General features: G+C 37.7%; 1 protein-coding gene across 1 annotated transcript in view; it reads left to right on the top strand.

Moving 5' to 3' along the window:
- Nucleotides 1–565: 565 nt before the first annotated feature.
- Nucleotides 566–25,446, top strand: part of LOC131161602 (prolycopene isomerase, chloroplastic) — a 66,009-nt gene continuing 41,128 nt past the window's right edge. Inside the window, exons 1-3 of the mRNA XM_058117472.1 lie at nt 566–1,388; nt 24,158–24,364; nt 24,452–24,551. Of these exons, the coding sequence (XP_057973455.1) occupies nt 918–1,388; nt 24,158–24,364; nt 24,452–24,551 (778 nt within the window). The 5' untranslated portion in view covers nt 566–917. The remainder of the gene's footprint in view (nt 1,389–24,157; nt 24,365–24,451; nt 24,552–25,446) is intronic.

Here is a 25,446-nt window from a genome sequence, read left to right as displayed (position 1 = left end):
CATGATTCTTGCCAACATCATGATTATAATCTAGATGAGTTGGAACCCTTACTTATCACTCCTATTTCACAAAATATTCTTACCTATCATTCACTCTCCCTAACCTTCGACAAGTTGTAGGTGTTGCCATGGTTGGAAATAATGGGTAGTTAGTGACAATGATGCAATAATTTGTCCTATTGATAAATTTCTTCCTTTAGAGATATGCACTATATTGTGGTATGATTTAAAGGCCCTAGATGTATGAGTGGTTGTATTCATGTGATGGGAACACAAAGGTTTTTGGGAGCTTTGTACATTTTTGAATGATTTAAAAAAATTAAATTCAAACTTAGATAAATTTAAAATTTAAACAATAATTGAAAGAATTAAAATAATTGGAATTAAATAACAATTATCTAAAAAATTAAAGCATTTTAAAACTAGAAATGAAACATGAATTTTGGATTTCAAAATCTTGAATAAGCAGATTGTTAGTAGCTTAGAACCAGCACATAAATTTTTTAGAAGTTGGTGTGAAAAAAAAATAGACAAAATAAGTCGAGACCAAAGTGTTACACAAGATAACCAACCAAAATCCAAAAGCCCCATTCCCATTTCCCCTTGGCGTTATGGCGTGCTAGGAAAATCAATATAGCTTTATCCCATGTGAGGCCTACCCCGTAGCATTACCAGGGAGAAGCCAAAAGCGAAGCTGGAAGTGCTTTGCTTGCGGAAAAGTGCATATATCCACAACTTTTTGGCTAAGATCTCCATTTTCCCCTTCCATCTACATTTTGCCAAATGCTAAATTTCTGTCTCATCCGCTCGAGGAATGGTGGAGGGGTCTCAAGACTCCACTCACCCTCCCTTCACTGCCAAATTCAAAACCAATAAAGCAAAAACAACTAAACTTTCTCTTCTTCAACAACACCCAGATGTTCCTCTTCCACTCTCTACCCATTTCCCAATTGGGCTTTGCTTCATCCCTCGCCAACTGCAATCCGCAGTTGGGCACTTTTAGACCCAGAAATCTAGCACCCGGATTTCCATCGGTTCGTCCCCTAAGAGCGCTTGACTTTAATGGCGATAAGCTCGGCAGAGCGAAATCAGGGTTTTATGAAGTGGGTTTGAGGAATCAGAGCTTTAGGTTGAAATCGAAGTTGGGAGTGGATGAAGCTGTGGAGAGAGAGGGTAGTGGAGGAGTGAGGAAGGAGGGCTACTACGATGCGATTGTAATCGGGTCAGGAATTGGAGGACTGGTTGCTGCAACGCAGTTGGCAGTAAAGGGAGCTAGGGTGTTGGTGTTGGAGAAGTATGTGATTCCTGGCGGGAGCTCTGGCTTTTACCAGCGAGATGGGTATACGTTCGACGTTGGGTCTTCTGTGATGTTTGGTTTCAGCGACAAGGTCAGCTGTATTATCAATGCTCTGTTTTCTAGTGAACATCGTTCAGTGTTCGGTAATGATTGCAATTTAATACTTACTGTGATTTGATTGAATTTGATGCGTAACTTGGTGAGGTAGAATAAATATTAAGAACATTTAGTTTGACAAAGTGTTGATCAATTTTCACCTTGTGGATTCATTATTTTGGATAAAAATGAAACATTTATGAAGAATGGGGAGCGTTTGTTTTATGTCACGCCCCAAACCCGCGGGTGCGTCTTTGGTGTGAATATAGTAACCTAACCTGTTTCTGTATCCATTAAAACATACATGATATTACACTGAATGAGGGTTCAACCCTGTGGGGTATACGTACACCCTATACACATTCACATACATATCCATACTCATCAAATACGCATCAAATACACAGCAGAAGTGTTGTTTCTATACATACATCATACCATACAACGTACCATACCAGAGTCTATACATAACTAGGATTTACATTCCAAAATACCATACGTACCCCAGGTGTCTACAAAACCCAACAATGACAATCCGGTTACAACATTCGTACTTACACAGGTACTCTACATAACTAACCGACATCCACGCTTCCGAACGCTAGGATGCTAGATTCGGCTACCCGAAGGACTTGAAAAATATTTATATATTCGTGGTGAGACACCTCTCAGTAAGGAAAAAAGCAGGTTATATCAGTGTGTGACATACGGGTGTTATTTCAACATAAAACATAATACAATACAGTTCCATATTTTCATAATTCAGTTCCAGTACTTACGATACCAAACATACGATCAGTGTCGTCACACTCAAGCACATGATACCCTGCAATAACCGAAACTTCACAGCGATACCGTTGCCAGTATGGTGTCCACTCACACCCATCAGTGACCTGTCGGAACAAACAGGCGATGTTTCATACCTTTGGATATAGGGCTGGATACTCTCGCCCATGGTAATTAGTTGAGACATGGCGGCAGCGTACGGTAATTAGCCGCCCCTAGTTGCTTTACAAAACCTAGAACAATTTTGGAACTTATGTTCCTATACTCATCAGCGTACAGTAATTTGCCGCCCCTAACTGTTTTACAAAACTTGGAACATTTTACATATAGCAGTTCATTTTACACTTATTTGAACATACAGAAATCATATCGTTTTCAGTTCGAAAAAATACAGTTTAATACAAATACAGGTACGGTCATCCCATTACTTACCATTTTATACAACATATGATTTTCCAATCAAAATAGAGATGATACCTGAAACCCTAAATTTTTCCAAAAATTGTAATCCGAAAATCTCGCATTTTCACCCAATAGATTTTCCCAAATAAGTAGCCAAAACATACATACGATTGTAAACTACAGGTTTACCAATCCCGATTTAAAAAATAACTGATATAAAGAGAATTCCCTTACCTTTCCCAAATACCAAAATATGAACTCTACGGCTCCAAAACTACGAACCGAGTTCCCAAAACCTAAACATCCAAGAAATATACTTTACTATAATTCTTACTACGACAAATATACCGAAACGAAAATGAAATCGGACCCTTACTTCGTTTTTGGGTCAAATCCCGAAAATCCTCGAAACGACTTTTCGATTCGCTAAAAACGTAGAGATTCCTCCCGTAATCCACGCAGTAATGTCAGATTGTTGAATCAGGCGATGAACAACGAAGAATCGAAGTGAGAAGGAGAGATTTCGTTGGTTCTAGAGAGAGAGAGAGAGAGTTTTAGCTTTCTTAGCAACTAAGCAATGAAGGAGGATATTTATAGCCCCTTTGACCCAGCCAACCTCGTCAACGAAACGACGCCTTCGTCGACGAATCATGCACACATTTCGTTGACGAATCGGATCCTTCGGCGACGAACCCTATTTCGATATTTTACAACACATTCGGTATCTTTTCATTGACGAGACTCTGAATTTCAGCAACGAAGGGTATAAGGGTCTTCGTCGACGAGAACAATGACTTCGTCGACGAAGCCTGCAAAATTTACCTTTTTACCCTTTTGTTATTTATTCAATCTACATATCTCGGGTAGGGTTCTTACAATCTCCCCTCCTTACAAAAATTTTGTCCTCGAAATTTGTAATCTCTCTTTTACCAACTCAACTACATTTCCAAACGCATACCCGACTTTAGGAAGAGCCGGCGGCCACCCACATAGCAACCCCGTCCCAAATACATATATACCCTCACTTATGGCGGAGGAATACCTTGATTATATACATACACTATCTTCGGAGCTCACAATACTACCAAACTCTCCCAGAGACTAACCACACGACATTACTATACATACCCATACCGATCTTGCTATCAAAACTACTACTCAGAACAATTGGGGATATTTTCGGTGTATTTCCGTCTCTAACTCCCAAGAAGCTTCCTCAGCTGTGTGATTCCGCCACAGTACCTTCATTAACGGTATCTCCTTGGTACGCAACTTTTGAACTTTATGATCCAGAATCTGAACGGGTATCTCCTCATACGCCAAAGCATCCCCAATCTCTAACGATTCGTAACTAATCACATGCGACAAATCCGGCACGTACCTCCTCAACAAGGATACATGGAACACATCATGGATCCTCGAGAATGCTGGGGGTAGTGCAATCCTGTAGGCCATCGGACCCACTCATTCCAATACCTTGAATGGTCCGATCTACCTCGGGCTCAGCTTGCCCTTTTTCCAGAATCTTATCACTCCTTTCATCAGAGCGATTCTCAAGAATGTTTTACCTCCAACCTCGAATTCCAACTCACGACAGTGAACATTCGCGTAACTTTTCTGCCAACTTTGAGTTGATTTAATCTTATCTCTAATCAATCTAACCTTCTCAGAAGCCTGCTGTACGAGTTCGGGACCCAAAATCTGTCGTTCACCGACCTCATCCCAATACAAAGGAGACTGAAACCTCCGACCATACAATGCCTCGAACGGTGTCATCCTGATATTAGTCTGGAAGCTGTTGTTATCGGCAAACTCCACTAATGGTAGAAACTGCATCCAACTACGACTGAAGTCTAATATACAAGCCCGTAACATATCCTCCAAGATCCATATCGTCCTCTCTAGCTGTCCATTAGTCTGGGGGTGGAACGCTATACTAAAAGTAAGTTTTGTCCCTAGTGCTTCCTGCAAGCTCTTCCAGAATCGAGAAGTGAATCTCGGGTCTCGATCTGAAACAATGGACACCGATACCCCGTGCATTTTGACTATCTCCTGCACGTACAAATCTGTTAGCCTACTCAACGAATAGCTAACCTTCATCGGTATAAAGTAAGTAGATTTAGTCAACCTGTCCACGATTACCTAGATGGTATTCTGCCCGTGTAGTGCTGGTGGTAACCCGGTGACAAAGTTCATGGAGAATTGCTCCCATTTTCACTCCAGAATACTCAATGGCTGCAACGGCTTTGCTGGCCTCTGATGTTCAGCCTTTACTTGCTGACACATCAGACTTTGCTCCACAAATTGAGTAATCTCCCTTTTCATGCCACTCTCTAGAAGGACTCGCGCAAATTCTGATACATCTTTGTACTACCCGGATGTACCGTATACAAAGAACGATGCGCCTCCTCTAGGATCATCCTCTTTATCCCTTCGTCGTTTGGAACACATAATCTGGTCTCAAACCTCAGCACACCTCCCTTAGAGATGTTAAAATCTGCAGCCAACCCTTGCTGCACTTTCTCTACAACCTCGACTTACTCCACATCATTAGCCTGCGCGGTTTTATTCCTCTCAAATAACGTCGGCTAGATCACCAAGCTAGCAATGAAACCCTGATGATTACCATCCACCAACTCCACGCCAAGACTTTTCAGATCCCGTATGATATGATGTTGACCTTCTACTACATATTCTGACGCGTGCTCTGACTTCCGACTTAGCGCATCAGCTACCACATTAACTTTCCCTAGATGATAGCTAATCATGCAATTGTAGTCCTTGATCAGTTCCAACCACCTTCTCTGCCTCATGTTCAACTCCTTATGTGTGAAAAAGTATTTGAGGTTCTTGTGGTCCGTGAAGATCTCACACTGTTCACCGTATAAGTAGTGTCTCCAGATCTTCAATGCATATACTACCGCCGCCAACTCCCGATCGTGCGTGGGGTAATTCTTCTCATACTCCTTGAGTTGCAGAGAAAGATAAGCAATTACCTTCCCCTGTTGCATCAGTACACATCCCAACCCCTTCAGCGATGCGTCGCTGTAAATTACAAAATCACCGTCCCAAGATGGGATGGTTAAAATTGGAGCAGTGACCAGTCGGTGTTTCAACTCCTGGAAACTTTGCTCGTACTCGTCAGTCTAGTCAAATCTCAGCACCCTTCCTCATTAACTGTGTCAGAGGGGCAGATAACTTAGAGAATCCCTCCACGAACTGCTAGTAATACCCAGCCAGTCCTAGGAAACTCCGAACATCTTGCATACTCTTCGGTTTCACCCAGTCAACCAGTGCTTCTATCTTATCAGGATCAACTGAGATACCACCCTTCGACACTACATGGGCTAGAAACGCGACCTGATTAAGCCAGAACCCGCATTTCTTCAGTTTAACATACAGTTTCTTCTCCCGCAGTACCTGAAGTACCAACCTCAGATGTTTTCCGTGCTCTTCCGGACTCTTAGAATATACCAGAATATCGTCAATAAATATTATTATAAACTGATCTGGGTATTTATGAAAAATCCTATTCATTAGGTCCATAAATACCACCGGAGCATTAGTCAACCCAAATGGCATGACCAGAAACTCGTAGTGACCATATCTGGTTCGGAAAGCAGTTTTCACAATATCTTCCGTCCTAACTTTCACCCGATGATACCCTGACCGTAAATCGATCTTTGAAAAGACCTGCGTTTTTTTTTTTTATCAGTAAAGGTAAATGTATTGATCAAATTAAATATTTACAACTACTCTGGGCATACATAGAAATCCAAACTGTTAACAAAACAAAATTAAACATGGTAGAACAAACAGAAAGCCTACCAAGCTATCAACAGAAGTACTAATCTTTCCTATCAATTAAAGTCATTCAATAGGAACAATGCATATAAAACTTATCAAAGACTGCTCTAAATGTGTACCTTTGAATCACTCTAGTCAGCTCCTGCGTTAAGATGATCCTTCCTTCGAATTTCCTCCTATTCCTGAAGAGACATATCAGATAGACAGTAGCATTTCCTACAATTGGTCAAACAGATCATCGATACGAGGCAATGGATATCAGTTCTTCACTGTTACCTTGTTGATCTCACGGTAATTAATGTACATTCGCATCGACCCGTCCTTCTTCTTCACAAACAATACTAGAGCTCCCTTGGGCGAAACACTCGGTCGGATAAAGCCCTTGTCCAGTAGTTCTTGTAACTGCTCCTTCAACTCTCTAAGTTCAGCTGGAGCCATCCGGTATGGAGCTTTAGAAATCAGCGCCTTGCCTGGTAGCAGATCAATAGCGAACTCCACCTCCCGATCAGGAGGTAAATCGAGTAAGTCTTTTGGGCATACATCCGAAAATTCGTTAACCACTCGGATATTTTCAAGTTTCAGATCATCTCGAGGTGGTTCCTTCATGCAAGCTAGGTACCCCTGACAACCCTCCAAGAGTAACTTTCTCACCTATATAGCAGATAGAATCTGTGGCGTCGAACGCATACACGATCCGACAAACTCATACTCCTGCTCTCCAGGAGGTCTGAGCACCACTACCTTCCTACGACAATCAATCACCGCATAACTAGAGAATAACAAATCCATCCCCAGTATGACATCAAATCCGCACATGTCATACACTACTAGGTTCCCCGGTAGCAGTCTTCTCTGAATAACCACTGGACAATTTCCCAACATTCTATTACAGATCGTTACACTCCCAGTTGATGTAGCCATAGACAACCATTCACCCATCACTTGAGTTTCAACCCCACATAGTTTCACAAAACTAGCAGATATAAACAAATGGGTTGCTCCCGAATCAAATAAAACAACAGCGCTTTTCGAAAGCAATAATATGGTATTTGTCACTACGTTTCCCGCATGTTCCGCATCTGCTGGAGTAAGAGAGTATACTCTCGCCGGAACTGTGTTTGCCTTAGTTCCCCCGAGGCATCTGATTACTTCCACGGTTCTGGCTTTTTGCAGGCATGTCACTCATCTATGCCTGACAGTTTCGGGATATGTGCTCCGGTTTGCCACAGTTGTAGCAGTTACCCCAATATGGATGGCATTCACCATCATGCCATTTACGACACTTGGTGCATGGTGCGGAGGATGGATCCCCCTGAGAACTCTGCCGCTCGGTATTCTGACGATAACCCAAACTATAGTTCTTCTTCTTCTTCCACTGTCCTTGTCGAGGACCAGTTTGAGAACTAGAAGATACTTGCCTCTTCCTCAGTTCCTGTACCACCTCATCCCCTTGAAGGTCAATCTCAACTATGGTGGCTTTATCCACCAGAACAGAAAACTCTCGAATCTGCAGCATACCCACAAGCTTGCGGATGTTCTTCCTCAGACCCTTCTTGAACTTTCGAGTCTTCTCATACTCGTTCGAGACCAAATACTGCGCGAAACGAGATAGCTCAATATATCTGGCAGCATATCTCTGCATCGTCAGGGTTCCCAAAGTCAGGCTCGAAAATTGATCAGCCTTCGCATCACAAGTGGAAGTTGGGAAGTATCTCTTGAAAAATACCTCTTTGAAGCGGCTTCAAGTCATACCAGATGAACTAGCTCTCTGCTTCTCAAGCAGACTCACAGCCGTCCACCATCTTTCGGCCTCTCCTGCTAGCTGAAAAGTAGAATAGAAAATTTTTTGCTAGTCAGTGCAGTGCAGAACTTCCAATATCTTCTCGGTCTTCTGCACCATGTTCTCTACTACTATCGAATCGGGTCCTCTCGTAAATGTCGGAGGGTGCATGCAGGTGAACCTCTCTATGGTAAAACCCATAGCAGTAGGAGAATGCTCACGTTTCCTAACACTCCGCCCGATCTCTCGCATAACCTGCCTCGTCAAATCCCGAGGCACAGAAGGAGACTTGTCACTCGTAGTCCCCTCGGAACCACTGTCCAGGTTGTTATTATTGGGCTCCATTCTAAAAGTAAGATAGGAATCGGTTAGAATTCCTATATCGTACACAGTTAACACAATCATTGAAAACTAATTATGTCTACTACTCTCATAGATCTAGGTCTGTCCTACCGCACCGACATGAATTCATCAATGGTTTGCCGTGATTTTACTGAAATCGTCATTCTAGGAAAAACACAGAATACAGTCAATGAGTCCTCGTCTAGTAACAAAACAATCCTCGACCTACTCTACTCATTTCCTACATCCTATACTCTGGTATGTACACATAGCTACGCCTAACTAAGTCTATAAGATCTAACAACCTGGTTTTGCTCTGATACCAAACTGTCACGCCCTGAACCCGTGGATGGGTCTCAGGTGTGAATATAGTAATCTAACCTGTCTCTGTATCAATTAAAACATACATGATACTACATTGAATGAGGGTCTGACCCTGTAGGGTACACGTACACCCTATACACATTCACATACATATCTATACTCATCAAATACGCATCAAATACACAGCAGAAGTGTTGTTTCTATACATACATCATACCATACAACGTACCATACCAGAGTCTATACATAACTAGGATTTACATTCAAAAATACCATACATAGCCCGGGTGTCTACAAAACCCAACAATGACAACCTGGTTACAACATCCGTACTTACACAGGTACTCTATGTAGCTAACCGACACCCACGCTTCCGGACACTAGGATGCTAGTTTCGGCTACCCGAAGGACCTGAAAAACATTTGTATATTCGAGATGAGACACCTCTCAGTAAGGAAGAAAGCAGGTTATATAAGTGTGTGACAAACGAGTGTTATTTCAACATAAAACATAACACAATACAGTTCCAATATTTTCACAATTCAGTTCTTATACATACGATACCAGACATACGGTCAGTGTCGTCACACTCAAGCACACGATACCCTGCAATAATCGAAGCCTCATAGCGATACCGTTGCGAGTACGGTGTCCACTCACACCCATTGGTGACCAGCCGGAACAAACAGACGATATTTCATACCCTCGGATATAGAGCCGGACATTCTCGCCTACGGTAATTAGCCGAGACATGGCGGTAGCGTACGGTAATTAGCCGCCCCTAGTTGCTTTACAAAACCTGGAACAATTTTGGAACTCATGTTCCTATACTCATCAGCGTACGGTAATTAGCCGCTCCTAGCTATTTTACAAAACCTGAAATATTTTACATATAATAGTTCATTCCACACTTATTTGAGCATACACAAATCATATCGTTTTCAGTTTGAGAAATACAGTTTAATACAAATACAAGTATGGTCATCCCATTACCACCATTTTATACAACATATGATTTTCCAACTAAAATAGAGATGATACTCGAAACCCCAAATTTTCCCAAAAACTGTAATTCGAAAATCCCGCATTTTCACCTGATAGATTTTCCCAAATATGTAGCCAAAACATACATACGATCGTAAACTACAGGTTTACTGATCCCGATTTAAAAAATAATTGATATAAATAGAATTCTCTTATCTTTTCCAAATACCAAAATACGAACTCTACGGCTTCAAAACTACGAACCGAGTTCCCAAAACCTAAACATTCAAGAACTATACTTCACTATAATTCTTACTACTACATATATACCAAAACGAAAATGAAATCGGACTCTTACCTCGTTTTTGGGTCAAAACCCGAAAATCCTCGAAACAACTTTTCGATCCGCTAAAAACGTAGAGATTCCTCTCCTGATCCACGCAGTAACGTCGGATTGTTGAATCAGGTGACGAACAACGAATAATCGAAGAAAGAAGGAGAGATTTCGCTAGTTCTAGAGAGAGAGAGAGATAGTTTTTTAGCTTTCTTAGCAACTAAGTAATGAAGGAGGATATTTATAGCTCCTTTGACCCGTCCAACCTTGTCGACGAAACGGCGCCTTCGTCGACGAATCATCCACACATTTTGTTGACAAACCGGCTCCTTCGGCGACGAACCCTATTCCGATATTTTACAACATGTTCGGTATCTCTTCGTCGATAAGACTCTGAATTTCGGCGACGAAGAGTATGAGGGCCTTCGTCAACGAGAACAATGGCTTCATCGACGAAGCCTGCAAAATTTACCTTTTACCCTTTTGTTATTTAATCAATCTACATATCTCGGGTCGGGTTCTTACATCTATATATGTAAGTATTGTTCAGGTATAAAATGCCTTTGACTTGATTCTTTAAGAACTCTCAAGCCTTTGTTTTTGTTTAACATTTTTATTTTTGATAAAAGAAGAAAAGAAATTATTAGGACCGATAGAGAAGTCCATGTTTTGAAATTTAATTTGATGATGCAGTGTTAAGTAGTAAAGTTGCCATCCATCGATCAAATTAAGGATTCCCTTGTTGGTATTTCATATAAAGGTATTTTAAAAGCCTTTATTGCTTCACCTATTTGAGCGTGGAGTGAGATTGCTCCTATGTAATCTTAGGCAGTATTGCCAGAGCATTCATGAAATCTAGGTGAGGCGCATGGCCTATTCATGCCAATTCGCATTGAACAACTAAACTTAAGATTGTAGTGTGGATGGGGAGCTTGTGTGATTTACTATAGGAATTGTGGTTCATAGAGACTTACTGTTTTATCATACGTTCTTAGGTCATAACTTATCTTCTCAAGTGTCTGGTTCATAACCCAAAAGACACCAGATACTATATATTACATTCTAGTTGGTTAAACCGGATATTCTTTAGTCTTTTGAAATAGAGGGGGATTGTTGTTATTTTGTGTAAAGGTATTTCAAAAGCCTTTACTGCTTCTCTCCTCTAATGGCCCTTTATTCACTTTTATTAATTGTTATAAAAATGGTTATGACCATTTATGTGACCGTTTTGTGGCTGTTGTTGTTGACCGTTGTGTGACCATTGTAGTTGACCATTTTATGACTGTTTGTGACCATTTTATAATAATTGTTTATATATATGTATATTGAGGTAGATATTTATGAGTACGCAATCGCTAGTGCTTTTTTCTTCCTCACAAATTCTTCTATTTAGAAATTATTTTATTATTGGTCTGGTTGGTGGTTTCTTTCCTGTGGCCATTGTTGCACTATATCTATTTGGGTTAACCAAGTTATGTTGTTCCTATCTCTTGATTGGTGAGTGCATGTCAATCGTAAGGATTGTTGTATCTTGGGGTAGACACTAACGAGCCTTCTGCATCGTATTGGAGGGATGAAATCTTCTCTGAGGGTAGTGTTATGTTTGCCTCAACTGATAAGTTCCCTCAATTTTATTTTACGCATCCTATTTTTAGATTCAATTATCCAACATCTCATGTCGAGGAAATAGTAAATGGACATGCAGAATTTGAAGAGGGGACAAGGACAATGGAGTTCCTAGAGTGGGGAACTCAAATTTGGAATTTAGGGAAAACTGGTAGAGCTTACTGATAAGTGCATAATTAAGAAAGTTTTTTGGCCTTTCTTGGAATTGTGTATTGATAAGTATTAGATTAAAAAAAAAAAGACCATAATGAACTTAATAATAGTAAGTACTGAAATAAAAATAAAACTTAGAGTAGGATTTGGCAATGTCAGAAAATAATTATTGGTTTGACTAATATTCTTGCAAGAATTTAATAAAACTAATATTAATATTAATATTAATGACAACAACATATACATTTTATAAATTTAAATATTGTCATATAATAATGTTATTATTTATATGGTAATAATATATACTCATGTGCATAATTATTACAATGTATTATTAAAATATCTTAATAATATATTATAATAGTATGTATAGATATTTATTATAATATTATAATATCATCTATTATATTATATTTGCAGTCGATTATCTTATTGTATTTTAATACTATAACATTATATTTTACAAAATAATAATAATATTACTCTCTTTTTTCATTTTTATAATTGCTAGTAGTAGTCATGTGTGTTGCATGTGCAATAAGTAGGACATAACTCTTAAAATACATTTATTTGAATAGTTAGAGAGTGAATAGGTATCTATTATGGAAAGAGATAACTCCTAAAAGACACACATATCTTTTAGATAATAATAATAAAATCGTAAGATTAAAATGTGGATAATTTTGAGAAGTTTTGTAATTTGTCTAACATAGAGAGAGAAGAAAAAGAGAGGGAAAGGAGATGATGTTATTATAGTATTCTTTTGTGTTAGCCATATGAACAATATATCCTTGAGATAGAGACACTCTTTCATGAAAGGAGATATCTCTTAGAGGGCATCTATTATGAATACGGTATCTCTTATGGAAGGATATAAATCTTAAAAGACACATATTGGAATAGGTGTCTTTTAGAGAGTGAATATGCATCTCTTATAAAGGAGATAACTCTCATAATACACCAATTGGAATAGGTGCCTTTTAGAGAGTTAATAGGAATCTTTTATGAAAGGGGATAAAAAGATCCCTATTGAAACACATACCTTTTAGAGAGTAAGGATACAATTGTAAGATAGAAATGGGGGTGCTTTTGAGAAGTTTTAGAATTTCTCTAAAATAAAAGAAATAGAACTTTGAAAGGCGCTTACTGAAATAGGTATTTTTAGAATGCGAATAAATATCTCTTATTGAATGAGATAACTCTTAAAATGCACCTATTAGAATAAGCAAATTTTAGAGACTAGATAAAATTATGAGATTAGAATGTGGGACATTTTGACAAGTTTTGGAACTGCTCTTAAATAGAGGGAAAAAAAGAAGAAGAAAAGAAATAAAGAGGAAATACTGTTGTTGTGTTCTGATGTGTTAAATGTATAAGCACTATCTCCTTGTGAAAGTCAAGGTGTTGTCCCAAGAGGGGGGGTGAATTGGGTTTATAAAAATTCTTTTAAGTGTTATTACAAATTTACAACTTATTACTTAGTAATCACACAAGAAAGTTGTTGATTTTAAATATTCAAACAAATCAACCACAATCACAACACCAATCACAAACCAAACAATAAACAATCAACCAATCACAATACTTAACCAATTTTGTGAAAGCTTGCAACACTTTCTTATTTCAGCGTTTGCCAAATTTCAGTTTGTAGCCCTGCATGAATGATTTTTTAAGCGCTTCTTTTAATCAAGATTTCCGCAAGCGGTTAATCAACATACTCCCTTAAAGGTTTCCGCAAAATATTAACCAACGTACTTTCTTAGATTAAAAGGTCTTCTCAATCTCAGTTTTCAGCAATATCGCACTTTGAAAAAACACAATTTGTATATGCTGAAATTTAAATGGAAAAGGGTAGAGAGTGAGACCGAGATTTTTTACGAGGTTCGGCTTATCACGGCCTACGTCCTCACCTTAGGCAAGACCACCTAAGGATTCCACTAACACGTTCCTTTGCGGGCCGAACAAACCGTTTACAACCCTCCTTTAGGGTGGAGCCCCCTCTCCAAGCGATACCCCACGCTTGGTTACAACGATCTAATCACCTGAACTGTCAAAGAAACAAGAAACAAGAAACAATTTCTTTTGTACAAAGAATGTTCTCAGATAGAGCTGGTTAGTACAATTGAAAGCACTATATACTTCAATAACAAATATAAAAAGAAATAGAGTTGAAGCTCAAGAACTAATTCACCGGATTACTTTTCTAACTAAGGACCAGCAATTCAGATTGTGGAGCTCAGAGAAGAATGATCAGCACTTTAGAATATCTCAACAATTCAGAATATCAAAGAGTGAGCAAGAGAGAGCTTTGAGAGAACAAGAGAGCTTTCAGCTTGAGAGCAGATTTTCAATTGCTTGGTGTGAGTTTGATTAGAGAAAACATGTATTTATAGGCTCAAAAACGTTAATTCATGTTGCCCAAGTTTACTTGGAGTGTTTCCCAAGTTTTTACAAAATTTGGGGCACAAGAAACTTAATTTTGAATTTTAAAACTTTTAAAAAATATAGTCGTTAACAGTGTTAAGGCACCTGAAGTCTCGTGGTCAGTCGCTTGAGGTTCCTTAAAATTGTGAAATTTTCAATTGAAAACAGGGTCAGGCGTCTGAGGTGACAAGGGTCAGTCGCCTGAGCCTACACCGCCTCTTCAGAAATTCATCAAAAAAATTTTCAGGCGCTTAAGCTTATTCTTTAGTCGCCTGGGGAAAATCTTTAGGCGCCTGAGGTTATTCTTTAGTCTCCTGAACAGTTTAATTTTTTATTTTTCAGTTCAGTTTTCAAAAAAACTTGGCTCTCTTGCTTTGTTACTTATAAAACATTTTCCAGGATTTTAAAACAAGGTCTCTAAGTCCATGATAAATCCTAATGAGCTTCAAAACATTTCCACATGATATTTAGCATGGAGTACTTACATAGTTCAACCGAAAGCCTTAAAAAATCTAAGCTTGAAGTCTTCATGGTGTCTTTGCTTTGAATCCTCTTAGACTTGAGCTTGAGTCAATTTTAGGTTTCCATATGCTTTGATCATTTTGGGTCCATTTGAGCTTCCTTTGGATCACTTTAAAGATGAGTGTGGCTTTGTCGTCCTTGGTGATCTTGAATTTGCATTTCTTTTAATCTTTTGAACTTTGTCATTTAAGCTTTCCTGAAACATTATTACTTAGCAAAACATGTTAAATCAACTTTCATTTGTTTTCATCAAAACGAGATTCAAAAGTCATGTTAGGCCAACAATCTCCCCCTTTTTGATGATGACAAATAAGGAGCAAAGATGAGAGAACTTTTGAAAATGCTCCCCCTTACAATAAGCATGCTTTTAAATCAAATATGAAAAATGATGATTTCAAGTATAAGTAAGTTCAAAAATAAGTCATAATCAAGTAAATTTCATTATAGCTCATGTCATCATATATTGCATTTATTAAGTTCTTATGTATGTCATCATATAATGCATTTATTAAGTTCTTATGTTCATTTTTGCTTTTCCTCCCCCATGCTATATGCCAAGAATTTATATGCTTTACATATTTGCTATTTGTCATTTTTCATGGTTGCTTTCTATAAATACTCGTCTCATTTTTGTGCTCCAAAATATCTCTCCCCCTTTGACATCATTCAAAAAGATTTGAAGGGCATATGCACAAAGAGACTTAGCATATTAAGAGCATAGTCATATTAAGAGCATAGTCATATTACACAAGGACATAAGTAATAGAGATTACAAGCCCAACCCAAAACAAGAACAAATAAAGCAACATAAAACAAAGCTAATACATAAAGAGTGCTTAATACAACACAAAATGATAAATAATTCAATTATCAGCATCATCATGTTCTCCCTCTTCAGCTTCCTCTTCCTCACCTTCCTCATCATCACCTTCCTCACTGCCTTCCTCAGATTCTTCACCATCACTCCGAGGGGCAGAACTAGTGTCCATAGGATCAACACCATGGGATGAGCTAGCCTGATATTGCTCGATACGAGTGAGGCGCTGATCAAGTGAGGAAACATTCTCCTGAAGGGTTTGAAGTCTTGATCTCATATCTCTGCTGAAAGTAGAGAATTCGTGATGAAAGGGAACGAACCAAGAAGGCGTATCAGCAGGAAGTCCTTGGTCTTGAGTTGGAGGAGGGGGAGGAGGAGGAGGAGGTACAGCTGCTGGTCTTTGAGGTCTTCCTCCCATAGTAGTTAGAGGCGCGAGGCAAGCCAAGGCGCAAGGGGTCTTTGAAGCCGAGGTGCGAGGCGCGAGGCGAAGGTGCGTGCCTCATGAAGGTGAGGCGCACAATTATTAAAATGGTGTAAAATGTCTATTTGGGGTAATTTATATATGAACATATGAATATCTAGTAATATTAGAATTTAAAATGCCAAAACATTCAATAACAAAATTGGAAATTTAATAAAATTGCCAAGACGAAGCCCAAAAGCATCAACAATTCAACATAGTTCAACATCAAAAGAAAAGAGTACAATAAAAGATTTCAAAGTATAAAATCTGAAAATCCTCCTCAATCATCACTCATCACTCATCATCAACTAAGTCGGCGAAGATATCATCATCTTCCTCTTCATCATCAGAACTGTTTTCTCCAACATCTTTTTCCTCTTCCGTCTCCTCTGCACTATCCACTTGAATTTCATCCTCATCTACAAGTTCCAACATTGTGGTCCGACCCCTAGCACTGGTTGCACTACTAGATGAAGCTCTTCCTCTTCCTCTAGACGATGGTGGCATATTTGTACTTATTCTTGATCTAGTGTGATGCGGGGGGTTATTTAGTCCAGCAGCTCTAGCAACAGAATACCAAGTCAAATTATCATCTTCAAACACAAGTTCATCATCCTCATTAGAATCGCCATCCATCCTACCAATCAACCACTCATTACTATCATCAATGTCCTTTAGGAAGATGGGATCAATGGTGTCACGTTTGTCGTATCGATGCCTTAGAGTTTGATTATATTTCACAAATACCAAATCATTCAAGCGTTGCTGGGATAGCCTATTTCTCCTTTTGCTATGAAGCTGCAAAAAGTTTAAAGTAATATGGTTAATAATGATTCTAAAAAGCAGTAGATTGGTAGTTCTTGTTCTTTAATAATAATCCATGATATACTAATGACTTACATGTTGGAATATGCTCCAATTTCTTTCGCAGCCGGTAGCACTACACGTGAGACTAAGAATTTTCACAGCAAACTTTTGCAAGTTTGGAGTTGTTGATCCATATGCCATCCACCATTGTGCTATTATAAAATAAATTTTAAATGAATACCTACTAGGTAAATAGAAAAAATAATTTTCAAAAAGAAAGAGGTAGTACAAATGCCACTTTACCTGGTGCTTTTGTCTTCCTTTGTCTCACTGCCAAACTAATTCCAAAGACGCCACTAGTGGCATTGTATTTTTCCAACTCATTTGAAACTTATCTTGCATTTCAATAGTTGGCAGTAACCTTGCAATACATTTGTACAAACCCGTCATAATTTCTTCATCTTGCAAAATGTTGGGGTTTGAATAGAAAAATTCCAGATTCAAGTAGTGTGCAGTTGCATGCAACGGTTGATGGAGTTGGCATCCCCACCTCGTATCAATAATTTCAAATGCCTCCTTGAATTTATCCTCTCTCTCACCAAAAGCCTTAGCTATGGCTTCCTTAGCCCTATCCATTGCTTCATAAATGTATCCCATTGCAGGTTTCTTTTCGCCATCAACCAAACGGAGTACACGAACAAGTGGACCTGTTAACTTAGGAGCATAGACGATGGTATTCCAAAAAGTAGGCATCAAAACAATAGTAGTTGCTTTTTTGCCAGCTGCCTCTTTTGCCCATTTAGTAGTATTCCAATCTTCAGAAGTAAACATCTTCCTCAAGTTGTTCTTTTGAAAGTGGATTGAACGAAGGGTGATGAAGGTAGTTGCAAATCTTGTAACTGCAGGTCTTAGTAACTCCTTTCCTCCAGTGAACTGTCTCATCAAGTTCACAACACCAACACAGTTATAGATATAGCCATTCAAAAAAATTGCCCTTTTCAAAGTTGCATGAATTGAAAGCATCGTCCCAATATCCTCCAAAATTAAATCAATGCAATGAGCAGCACATGGTGTCCAAAATAAATGTGGCCTCTTTGCTTCCAACAATCTCCCTGTTCAAAAATCAAGGAATGAAGCCATTAAAATATTAAAATAAACAATATATACACTATAGAAAGTAGTTCTAGAAATAAGTTCTTCCCTGCTACAACATTGTTTGACGCATTGTTAGTTGCTACTTGAATCACATTTGATTCTCCAATTTCCTCTACCATCTCATCAAGTAATCTGTACATTCTATTTGCATTCTTGACAAGATTAGAAATATCAATAGACTTGATGAATACTGATCCCCTTGGAGAGTTCACTAAGAAGTTTATTATGTCCTTATTAGCAACCGAATCTCTCCAATCGTCAGACGTAATTGAGCAGCCATATTTTGTCCATTCCTCCTTATGGACCTTCAACAACTCTTTCATTCGACTAACTTCCTCCTTTAGGTAAGGAACTCTCACTTCATGATAGTTAAGTGGCTTTATTCTAGGACCATATTATCCAATCGATTCAAGTGTCACTGCAAAGCTGCTCAGACGTACAACATTAAATGGTATTCCAGCATCATACATCCACCTAGCAAAATCTCCCATTGCCTTTTTTCTTAGTTCTTTCTTGCACGCCTCATTTATTAATGTTTGCTTCATCTTCCCTCCTTTCCTAGCTTGAACCGCTTTCTTTGGATCGGGAGTAAAAAACAAGTGTATAGGCCCCTTCTATTTTGGTTTCTTCAAGTTGGATTAGTATGATCTTTTACTTCCATCACCAGTAAGCACTCTCTTGTCACGAATGTCAATTTCTTGAACTTCATCTTCTTCATCCGTGGGGTTTTGTCACGGTCCCACATCAGATGTGTATTAGGGAGGTCTTGGGCTTATAAGGATGGTTTGGGCTCCAACTATGTGAGCGTCTTTTTTAAGAAAAACTCATGAGGCTAGTGGGCTAAAGCAGATAATATCTCACCGGAGTTGGGCTCAAGACTGTTATAGTTGGTGTCAGCATGGTTTTAAAAATCGGACTAGTGATTGACCCGGTAAAGCCACTAGATCGGTTGGACTGGTCGAACCGTTGGGTCAACCTGATGGTTGAACCGGTAATTTATATTATTATTATTATTATTAGAAATTAAATATAGTGTAAGACTAAGAAATTATTTGATTCTATTAAAATTATTTCAAATTTTTGTATTATGTCTCATATATTTGAACTTTTATGAATTTGGATGAAGCTTGATAAAAAATTTCTATTTTATTTTTTACCCAAATTTAGACAAATTTAAACCTTAGATCATACATTAAGGATTACTTGGCAAATTTTGAAATGAAAAATTTTCTCTAAAAAAAAAATGTATGCATATTATATATATGTATATATGTAAATATAAAATTTACACACGTTTATATGTATTGATATATATTAATTTATATTTTATATATAGATAACATGCACACACACACGTTCAACTATGTGTGTGTATTGAGAAATATACAATAAATAAATTTGCTAAATAAACTCATTATAGTTTGGTGGTAAACACCTTCTTCTTTCTCCCATGGTCAAGGTTTCAATTCCTAAGGGGGGCATCCTATCTTATTTTTTTTTTCCTTGAGTAATATACCTTATAAAAGTAGCCGGGTCAACCCGATTGACTCACCAGGTCAAGCTGGTTCATACTGAGCCACCCAGGTTAGATCGAGTTAAAACCGGTTAGCAAAAAATTGGGTTTTCTAGCATATCCGAACTAGTGCAGTGGCTTGTTCTAGTCCAATTGGGTTGAACCGGCCGGTTCGGTCTGATTTTCAAAACTATGGGTATTAGAGCCACCATGGGGGTACTATCATGTGGGTGGATCCTACACAGAGGTGTAAGCCACTCTGACGAGGGCGTCAGAGATCTGATGGGAGAGCATGTCATGATCCCACATCGGATGTGTCCTCTTATAAGGATGGTTTGGGCTCCAATTATGTGAGGCGCCTTTTATAGGACAAATTAGTGAGGGTAGTGGACCAAAGCAGACAATACTTCACCAAAGTTGGGCCCAAAACCATTACAGGTTTCAACATGTTGGACAAATAGAAGAAGGAAGATGTCTTTTTGAATTCCATCTCCAATTCCCCATGTCTGCACTAATTTTACTTTATAACTACTACTTATTTTCAAGAAATTATTTAATTCAAAGTTTCTTCCTTATTTTAAAATTTATTTGTTAGTTTTACTTTATCACAAGAAAACTATTTAAAAATATTTTATAAAATTTAAATTTTGTTTTTAAAATTTAATCAATATCTAATGTTTATAATCTAATATTTTTCTTATCGATTATTGAATATACTATTTTTTAGGAGGTAATGGAGAAAGCATTTTATTATCCTATCAAAATTTTACTTTAGTATACAAATTATTAATGAATATTATTTTTCAGTAGTTATGGAGAATATAAAAATGTTTATATATTTATATTTCTTTCCATTTACTTTTGTACTTGTGTAAAATAATATAGTAAAGCAAATAATTTCTTTATAAATCGATCGATCACTCAAAGAATTGAATCGTGGAGATAGGGACTTTAATTATAGATATGAATTCAAATTTGAAAAAATTTTGAAATAGATAATTTTACTTTTTGAGAGCTAATAAAATGGGCAATTAAAAAACTAGAGAACAAACATATGCAAAATTGAAATTTCAAAATTTTGTACCTCCCCTCTTCACTCTCTCTAACATGTGTGGTAGGTTAATTTCCACCAAAATTGATGAAACACTGCTTTTTTTTTTCCTATTTAGTAAATGTGCAATCATATATTCTTCATAACTGCTAGAAAATAATATTCGCAATTTAGAAGATTGAATTTTTTTAATATTCGCAACAAGTAAATATGAAAAAGTAATGTTAAAAATTGATCAAACCTTGCTTTTTCCTGTTTATTAAGTGCACTATCATACATTCTCCATAACTACTAGAAAATAGTATTTACAATTTTTGCATTCATTTTTTCAATTTTAAAAATACATCATTTAAATAAGATACAAATGGATTGTATTTTTAGAGTCAAACATGAAGTTTAAAGTTTTTTGAAAAAATAAAATAAAATTGGAGACCAAGCAATTGCGTCTTTTTTCTTAAATAACAATATAGACAATATTTAGGGCTGGCCATGATTTGATTAACCAAACTATGTTCCTCCAACTGTTAATCAAACCAAAATTTCAATTCTCTATAAAGTACAAACTGAAATCAAGCTATTTTAAATGATTAACCAAAATTGATTTAACCGATTTTTAGACTAATATCTAACGGTTAACCAAACCGAATTGCTTAAAATCATTTAAATTATAATTTATAATTATTACTAGTGGTTCGAGGAAGATTTTCGAAAATATGAAAGCCTAGTATTCTCAATGCTTCAAAAATCCTTCATTTGAGAATTTGGTGGCTGAAAATTATTGGTGAAATAAGCAGCTTAATTATCTCATAGTACGATTTTCTAACCATGCGAATGGTCTTGCATTATGTGTTTATTTAACTTCTTTTTGAGGGAGGTATCATGCCTTTGTATATTTGATTAAGCTCCATGTTTCATATTTGTAACTAAGATCCAAGTTTCATATCTGTATTTAATTTTCAGGAAACTATCATGCATTCAGTCAGATTTGAATTTCATATTGTTAGGGCTATAATTAATACCCCTATCTCCATGTTTCAAATATTTGCATGATTGATAGATTTAAGAAGAAATTATTTACGAATTGGGGATGGAATTTAAAAAGTCATCTTGCTTCTTCTATTTGCCCAACATATTGAAACCACACAGCATACTCCAACATGACTGCCACACCCATGATCTCATCCATGGTGCCACTGCTAGTGATGGCTTTGCACACAGGTCTGAGCTTGGCCTCTGCCTATGTTGAAGTCCCGTCGAAGTTACTCACCCTCAGTGTAGTGCACGTCTTGGCCCTTCTCCATGGCCACCATAGTGCTCTATTTGTCACGGTTGCTGGGCTTAGCCACCGCTGCAAAAGCATCATTTTGATTTTTTTTTAAACAACCTAGCCAACCGACTGGTCCTACAACGTCCTCATCCTCGTACCACCTATGCAAAACTCGCAATATCAACTTTCGAGGCTTCTTTAGAACTCGCAAGATGGTCCTATGAGTTTTGGGCACATATCATTTTGGGAAAAAAAGTTTCAACCTGACGATTTTTAAATAATTTTCAATAAAATAATATTATTTCTAGAAAAAACTCTTTGAAGGAAGCCTTAGCTTTCATGATAACATTATTCAAAAGAAAAGACAGATATTTTAGAAGGATTCACCCAATGACGAATAAAGGATTTCATGGTGAAGAATCAAAAGAATCTGCAATCCATATCCATATTCTTGGATCATTCTTCTTTTGAGGAATAAACAAGTATGGTGAAAGAATCAGAAGAATCCACAATCCATATTCTTGGATCATTCTTGTTTTGAGGAACAAACAAGTCCAACTCTCCAATCAACATAATGAACTCATCAACCTCTCTTTGATTGAGATTTCTGAAAGAATGCACACCCCCCTCCCCCTTCTCCCCCACCACCACACACACACACACACACTACAACAACAACAACAATAAAATAAAATAAAATAAATAAATTGAAGCAGTATGAGCTGAAGACAATTAATAAAGAGAAGGGACCAATGACTCCAACAAAACCTCTCTTCGCCCAAATATCCATCTAGAATCAGATGGAGTTCCCATTGCCGACTCTCAATCGAGTAAGAGGGTAAACAGAATGAGCAATCTATGACATAACCTTCCAAGGGGTTTGCATGAGAAGCATTACTACTTCCTTTAGTATCTCAATCATTATGATGTTTACCATACTTTGAATAAATTTGTGCCATAAAGAGTTATTGTCCAAGGGAATCTCGATAACCATTTACCGAATAAGGACACCACATTGCCAAGACCCAAACTCCGTTCCTTAGGTTCCCTAACTTGATCCCAACCAACAAGACGATCACTTTTTTTATCCCCCGTACCTGACCACAAAAAATCTTGCACAAGCTTCTTCAAGACTGTGGCCGCAGTCAAAAGGATTCTAAAAAGAGAAAGACAATAGATATGCAAATTAGATAGAACTGCATTAATAAGAGTGATACGACCTCCTATGGAGAAATAAACCCTCTTCCACCCCTTTAATCTCCTCCTCACTCTCTCTTGCCACTAGTTCCCTAAAAGCAAGAGACTTCAGATTACCTCCACATCCAAGAGGAAGACCTAATAAGTTAGAGGCCAATCTAAAATTAAGCAGTCCCATGCTACTGCAAATCCCTCTTAACTCACCTTTCCCAATGTTATACTAGCTGCCCCACTCTTAGACATATTGATCTTCAACCCCAAAATTTTTTTGAACAATTTAAGTTAAAACCTTTCAGAAGTTCACAACACTATATTCAAGGAAGGGCAGGGTACCATCTGCATTCCGCAAACTGGAGATGAGGTAATCATCCTACTCAACACATCGATTGCCAAAGCAAACAAAAAAGGAGAAAGACGGTCCCCTTGCCTTAACCCCTATGTGGCCATGGACCAATCCCTTAGTTGACCATTCACAACAATTGACATATTCACCATAGATAAACAAACTTGGATCCATTTTCTCCATACTAACTCAAAACCCTTCTTAGCCAAAACCTTGTTCAAGAAAGCGCAGCACACTATGTCACAAGCTTTTTCAATACCCATTTTAAGAAAAAGCAACCACTAGAGTGGGAGAGTCAGTGTCGAAAAGAGGATTCCTCACTTCTTTCTCTCATTCAAAACCATGCATGAGACTTTCATCTCCCACGGCTCCTAAGTGATAAAAGAAAGAAGAATTCGTCTTCTTTCTTTTTTTGATCACCTTCCTCGCATATATATTGGACCAAATCCATTCGATTTCTAAAAAAGATTACTAATCCTTAACTTTTCGAGGAATCCTTCATGCTAACATCCATATCTAAATATAACTTCAAAAACCGTCGTGGTAATTTTTTTTTCTTGTTTGTGGAGGTCTCCATTATTTGAATTTGTTTTCAGTGTTGTTTGTAATTGTTAAGTTAGTTTTTCATGAACTCTTTATTGTTAAAGCGTGCTTCAAACCTGGGCAGGGTAATCTAAATTTGATAACCCAGGCACTGGAAGCTGTAGGATGTGAGATGCAGGTGATACCTGATCCAACCACTGTCCATTTCCATCTACCCAATAATCTTTCTGTTCGAGTGCCGAGAGAATACAGCAAATTCATTACGGAACTGACCAGTAAATTTCCTCATGAAAAGGAGGGAATCCTTAAATTCTATGGTGAATGTTGGAAGGTCTGTTTTGATATTGAGGTGTGAAACTTCATCTGAGCATTTTGTTTTAATTCATTACTTACATTTACAAATTTTATATATTGGCAGATCTTCAATGCCTTGAACTCAATGGAATTGAAGTCACTTGAGGAGCCGCTCTACCTTTTTGGACAGTTCTTTCAAAAGCCTCTTGAATGCCTGACACTTGGTAATTGTTTTTCTACTAAATTTATTAACTGATTCTTTTAATAATTTCTAGTTGATTCAGTGTCATTCTCATAATGGTAGGTATTAATGGGTATTTTGGTCATTAGCATTATTAGTATGTACTAGTGTTATGTTAATAAATCAGAGTTAGTAAGGGTATTATGGTCATTGACATGTACTTACATATATTATAAATAGGTGGAGAGTTCTATCACTGTGATTAGGTCTTTCATTTTACCTAATATTTTGACATGGTATCAGAGCAAGATCCAACCTATACCCTACAGCTAAACAAGACCCTTAACCTGATCATCCTATGCAAATCTGCCATTATAGGAGGATCAACTGCACCTTTATAGCCTAGAAACTAGTCCATGGATTGCTGGAAAACTCAGCAGTCACCAGAAAACAACTTGGCGTTGCAGCCCATCTTAGAACCATTAGAATCCTTCCATATTTCACATAAACAGCCACATAGCTAGTCATAGAACCCTCTGTTCTATAGGACTGTGAAATACTATAACCAGAGGAGTTCCCATGTGCCGGCTGATTGTTGGTAGTTCCAACCCCACACGCTGACACATGAGACCTCTTCCCGGACTGATTTTGCTGTGATTTTTCCCCAATATCCCTTGATTCCTTCCATAGACCATAATATCAAGTTGTTGGCCATGTCTTTTGTTCAAAGATTCAACCTTTTTCGATTGTTCACTTGTGGCAATTTGTTAGTTGTTGTGTCATTGGTGCGTCTCTTGGAGCAGTGACAATATTTGTATGTTGGTTTTATAGGGCTGTGGCATCGTTATGTCAATTTTTTGGTGACCTGTTCTTGGTCGTTTTACTGATTCACCTTGTTTGTAGTTGTTGTGATTATTCCGGTTGTTCACCTTGTTTGT

This window comes from Malania oleifera, chromosome 1, assembly GCF_029873635.1.
Source record: "Malania oleifera isolate guangnan ecotype guangnan chromosome 1, ASM2987363v1, whole genome shotgun sequence".
In the NCBI taxonomy this organism is placed as follows: domain Eukaryota; kingdom Viridiplantae; phylum Streptophyta; class Magnoliopsida; order Santalales; family Ximeniaceae; genus Malania; species Malania oleifera.
The sequence above is the reverse complement of the archived record's forward strand: the minus strand, read 5'-3'. Positions and strand labels throughout refer to the sequence as shown.